This window comes from Phaethon lepturus, unplaced genomic scaffold (genome assembly GCF_000687285.1).
Source record: "Phaethon lepturus isolate BGI_N335 unplaced genomic scaffold, ASM68728v1 scaffold19480, whole genome shotgun sequence".
NCBI lineage: Eukaryota > Metazoa > Chordata > Aves > Phaethontiformes > Phaethontidae > Phaethon > Phaethon lepturus.
The window spans coordinates 1-5,889 of record NW_010510024.1 but is presented as its reverse complement, the minus strand read 5'-3'; the positions used below and the strand labels follow the sequence as shown (position 1 = coordinate 5,889).

At 36.3% G+C, this 5,889-nt stretch overlaps 1 protein-coding gene across 1 annotated transcript in view; it reads right to left on the bottom strand.

Moving 5' to 3' along the window:
- Positions 1-1,454, bottom strand: part of ANKRD12 (ankyrin repeat domain 12) — a gene marked incomplete at its 3' end in the record, with an annotated part of 35,142 nt that extends 33,688 nt beyond the window's left edge. The window contains exon 1 of the mRNA XM_010295374.1: positions 1,318-1,454. Within this exon, the coding sequence (XP_010293676.1) occupies positions 1,318-1,404 (87 nt within the window). The remainder of the gene's footprint in view (positions 1-1,317) is intronic.
- Positions 1,455-5,889: the final 4,435 nt, after the last annotated feature.

Sequence of the window (5,889 nt, the reverse complement as noted above, 5' to 3'; positions counted from 1 at the left end):
TCCTGCTGCTTGCAGGCCCCGGAGTTTCTCCCACTTATTCAACATTATTGAGTGTTGAATGAGTGTCAATTCATTCAACATTATTGAGTGTTGAATGACACTTCAATTAACTTGACCATATCCCAAACAAAGGATCAGAACAAAACAACAAAAAAACCCCACCCCAACATTTTTTCACCCCTTTACTAGTAAGCCAATTTCCTTTCTGCATTTTACTCTATTATCTTCCTCTTCTTATCAAAGTAGTTCATCACAGCTAGCAGAAACAATTACCTTTGCCTCACTTGACTGGGACCCATAAAACAAACTGGATAATGCTTTCTTCTCTGAATGATTTCAGAAGACAAACAGTTTCAAGCAGATGCTGGGTCTTTTCTTATTTTTTCATCTCTCCCTGTCTTATATCCATTCACTAACTGGTCTTACAGAGAATACAGACTTAACAACATAGTAAGTGTGACCACACACAATCTCCTTTTCCAGAGAAAAGAGTTTTAAACATCATTTGGGAGATAAATGGATTCTCTCTCCTCAGGATAACATACAACTCATCATTCACAATACAGAATATTGTTCTATCTTTTGTTATTCATTAGTACTACAGATAAACTCAATGTCTATTGTACAAGTGTACTAGGCAGAAAAAATGGAGAAATGGGTTATTTGCAACTTGTCTCCAGAAGTTTGAAAATTATAGGATACTTCACATTTATAAACAACAAACCACCCTTCAGTATTACTGAAGCTTGCATACCCCTTCATTCTCCAACATCAAAAACTGTACAATCCATTTTTGAAAGTGGACTCCCTTGTACAAGAGTTACTCTTAACCCTTCTGCAGCATTTGGCTTTCAAGTTCTTCCTAACAGAGGGAACAAGTCGCTGTGTTACAAAGGAATATAACCAACTTACGTTTGTTCATTGGTCTGTGCTCTGTCACAGGCCTTCAGAAATGTTTCATTTGTTTGTTACAGAGAGTAAGGCACTGTACAATTAAATAAAGTATGAATCATGGTTCTTGTAAGTGTACGAAGACTTCATATGATGGAAGATATGGAAACTATGCACTAACTTACATCAAATAAACCCAATGCATCCAGCTTCCTTTTGAATTAAGTTGCAATAAAAGGCACAAATTCTGTTCCCTAGTTTAATTTACAATTAAAGCCATGTAAAAACTTACACTTTTTTTCTGCACTCAAGATATCAGAATACAGATTCATATTTATTTCTTCCCACTACAGCAACAAAAATTGTGATATAACACATGCTCTTCATTTCTCTGAAATTAAATGGACATGAATATAATTTTGTTACCTTTCTTGCAGTTGTTTTTTCCACCATGGTGCTATCGCTGTCAGAATTTTCAACTTGAACTGTTTTTGTAGACCCAAATTTGGGCATTTTATAGCTGTTTAGCTATCTGTATCTTGTATCAGTGGGTTCATTGTGTGTCTGAAAAACAAACAAACAAAATTATATAAATATACACACTACAGTGTCATTTCAGGATAAATGTTGTTACTGCAGATGGTAGCAGAGCTGAAAAAAGATGACTAACAAGGACACCTGACTTCAAGCATCCCACTCATCTGCAGCTCAAACCTTGGGGTGAAAACCCAAAAGGTCTAACATGGCTACTACAGGGGACAGTGTCATCAGAAAAAGACTAAGTCAGTTGCTGAACTGCCCAATCCCTCTAACTTACCTCTTTGTCATACTTAACACTTCCAGGCATTTGATGGCTCATTGGTTCAATCTCTCACTTCATTTTACAGGTAATAAGACAGGGAAGATGCACAAGATCATCTCCAGCAACACTGTGAACAGAAATTAAGCTTTCTAGCCTGGGAAACTGAAATACTGTCTACTCAAAATATTATGGAAAGAAAGTCAAATCTGGGTGATTTGCTTATCTCTTCTGTTGGAACAAGAGATATATGTTAAAAGAAAAATCTTCTAAAGCTTAGACATGGAACTAGAAACCCTAATTTCCACTGTCTAGCAAATTAATTGCATAAGCCATCACTATATATGTATATAAAGCTCTAAGAGCTCTGTGGTGTTTCATCTCCAGGGTACACCCAGCAAGTGCCAGTACAGGTTCACATAATGGAAGAGGCCTGACTTGCCTCTTCAACAGAATGAAGGGCCAGTCTTCTTGTAAGAGTGCCTGAGAGGAAAGGTCATGTGAAAACTAAAACTGCATTTGACATGACTTTAAAGCTGGTGATGTTCTATGGGTCTTTTTGAATTGATGTATTATGTTACAAATATTTATGTGATCACAGTTTTAGCAAGCCTTGTAGTAATTTTATGACTCAGCCAGATGTCATTTCAGGTATGACATTTCTATTGTTGCTTTGCAGTTAAGATTTTGGGATCATCACAAAGCAAATTTGCTGCTGTTATAGGACCAGGGTCACTGTTTTGGTTTGACACAGGTAACTGACAAGAGACTGGCATTTTCTCTTTGGCAGATGACTTTGAGAAAACTGTTTTGCACACCAAACCTGACACAGAAAACTTCCATACTCAAAGAAATTTCTACCCAGCCCCAATCCCAAGACCTAAACTATGGGAAATTCCCTTACAGAATACTTGGCTAAGTTGACTACCATTGTACACAAAAAAAAAGAGTAATATCTTTCTTATTCTTCAAGAACAGGAGGGGATGAACAAGAGAGAAAGGAAAGTTCAAAATGCTCAATCCAAAAGTCAGAAAACTAGGAAATGCTGCACTAAGGTCTGCTTTTTTTCTCCCTTTCTCCCCCAAACTGGTTATTGGGGTTTTTTTAAACATTAACCACAAGCTTATGAAAAAACAGGAAGAGCTTAATTAGAAACTGTCTCACATATAGCAACCTAAATCTTGTCTTCGCTATGACACAAGATATAATATTGTACTTCCTATTGTTCTACTCTTACCCAAAACAAAAGAAACATTAGTGTATTCCTATCATTTATGTAGCATCAATAGGATTTATGCAGCCCTACTGATACGCAGAGTAATCACCCATTTTTAATGGGCAAAGCACCCTTTTCTTTTTATTTGCTTTTTTGTAACAATCGCAGGAAGAAAAAAGGTTTTCCATGCAAAGTAGCATACTCTAGAATAAGTTTCCTGTAGTTTTCAAAAAACACTTCTTAATCCTAATAGAAGCAACAAGTTCGTATCTTCACAGACAACTACTGGGCTGAATACACCATACTTAATTACCATAGCAAATATCTGTTTTCATGGGTTTTGCTCAGTTAGCCACTCCAATCCTCTCCAAGTTTTATTTGCAAAAATTCCCAGTAGACATTTTAGATGTCATCATGATTACAACTACTTTAAAACAGATCAATGTGTGAAAGTTATCTTTATTATTTCAATCAACATATTTCTCACTGCATATGCTGCTGTTTTCTTTCCTTCCTTTTTCTTTGCTACTTGACTGCCTGAAACTACCTCCATTTCTGCTTTGCTTCTTTTCCTTTCCTGGTTGGTTGTGCTATTCCCTATGCCCTTCTGGTTCTGACAGTAAGGACCCCAGCTTCATGCGCTTAGTAGAACTTACTAGCTTAGGCTTGGCTCCGTTCCTCTGTTTTTTGCCTCACCAGTAGAGGCTAAACCACATGAACTGAACAATTCCTCCTTCACAAAAGGCACAGCCTCCCTGCATGTCCTTTCAAGTCTTACTAAACAGAAATATTTTATTTGAAAAAACAGTAGACTAAACCAAATGCAAGCTACAGTTATCATATGGGGGCATGAGGATGATGAAAACATTTTCAAAATAAATTTAATTTAAACATACCTTTAATTATTACAGCTAGCACAAACAATACACAATTGTAAGTAAATGAAAACAGAAGGCATAGGATGTTTCCATTTTCTTCCCCACATGATCAAAATTAAATGTGAATTCATTCAATACTTGACTCCAAGCCAACTATGTTTTGAAGAGACAACTGCTTTGGAAGTTCACTAAAACTGAATATCACATACTGCATTATTAAAATAGAATCATCCCAACTATCACACTGACACTATGGCAGTTTCATGTACCAGATTGCTCTTTCACCATCCCAGTGTGAAATACTTCTCAGACAGACATGAACACTTCAAGGATTTCAGAAGAAAATAGTTTTCATAAAGGGTGATACCATGAGATACCATTACAGTCCAGAAATGTAAGCAAGCTATTCAACCCATGACCATGCAGTGTGTATTACAATAAAATGCTGACCTGAAGATGTGATTTTACTAAAACTTTATTTTCATTCGCCTGCAGTTCAGTGCCATTTAAGCTCATGTTCTGAACACAGTCAACAAACATTTGCATTCAAAGTGAAAATGTAGAACATTAGCAGGTTCTTCCACGGAAATCTAGATCTGTCTGCTTTGAGTTTCCTTCAGGGTTGTTTCTTAATGCAATTACTGGTTTATCAGGCAGTCTTGATGATATATTTCAGATCACCAGAACCTTAAATTAATTTGAATGTAAAGCATTTAACTTTCATTCTCCTCTGTCACAACAAGTAGTGCCATCACTTTTCATCTGACAAACAAACTTTTTCTCTAACAAACGGATCTATTTTATGCTTTTCAATAAAACATAGACTCTGCTTCCTACCAAAGAAACTTCGCTGCATGTAACAAAATCAGACATCCTGATTTTATGTTTGGACATCTTTTCTGCACATTCATTATCAATTATCAATGTCCTATTATTTGAAATACTGCTAAACAACCATTTTTCAACTAAATGAACTAAAAAAAAAATATTCTATTTTCTCCTTAAAGTAACAAAGGTAAGCATTTTGACAGGTCTACAGGCAGTGATATAAAAAGCTGGGATTATTTCAGTAAACCCCCCCCCCCCAAATCCCCAAAACCAAACAAAAAAACCCCACCAACCATCAGAATTTCAGATATAACTAGCTACAGAAAATTAGACATCTAATAAATCTCTAATAGCAATAAGTTACTGTATTCATTTGTATAAGCTTACATCTAGCATTAATAAAAGGGCATGCCTTCACCTATGTAAAAAACCAGAGAATTGATGCAGTACTCCCAGCAGTGCTGCTGCCACTGTCATTCAATCCCTTCATAAGAGTTTTTGCTGTCAGCCCAGTCTCCTGAGAAACTGAGGCCCATGTGTTTGTCTTACATGCATATGTATGATTCATCAATGACTTTCAAGCCTGTAGATGGATTTTCTGTAAAATTGGCAGCAGAGAAAAGTTTTCAAATATATTAAGCACTGACAAATTTAATGGAAAAAGGTGGCTGGTGGATAATAATAACAACAAGAACAACAATCTGTCACTGTTTTCCCCAAGGGAAAGTTTCAATATGAGCTTCATGCCATACTGCATGTAAGAAAACTCCACATAAAATGGCCTTTATAAACCATTTTCCTTCTTTTCCCCTAGTCACAGGGGAAGTTTCAGTTGAGACCTGCACATTACCGGAGTCAGTCAACCATAAGTCATAAATCTACAAAAAATTAAGCATCACTAGTTCTGGTGCTCGCAGAACCACTAGTTTCCTTTCTGGTTTACAATGCATGCTTACCTCCTGATTCCTGCATGTCTTCCCCAGAACACATACCGCAAAAAGTTACATTATGTTTAGGAAAGGTTTTCTTTGGTAGCCCTGTTGTACAGTTGATCTTGAAAGTTAGCTGACTGCTATTATAGTAAGTCAATGTGGTACAAGACTGAACTTCTATGAGATTATTAGTAGTAGATGGGTTAATTTCCAAGATACTGGAAATTAATAACTTATCCTTGAGCTCTAGAATGCATTTGCTTTTAAAAAGCAGGGGATCCACCATAAGGCAATCTTCTTAACTACCTCTGTTCTGTTATATTTCCCGTATCTTATTTCATCGG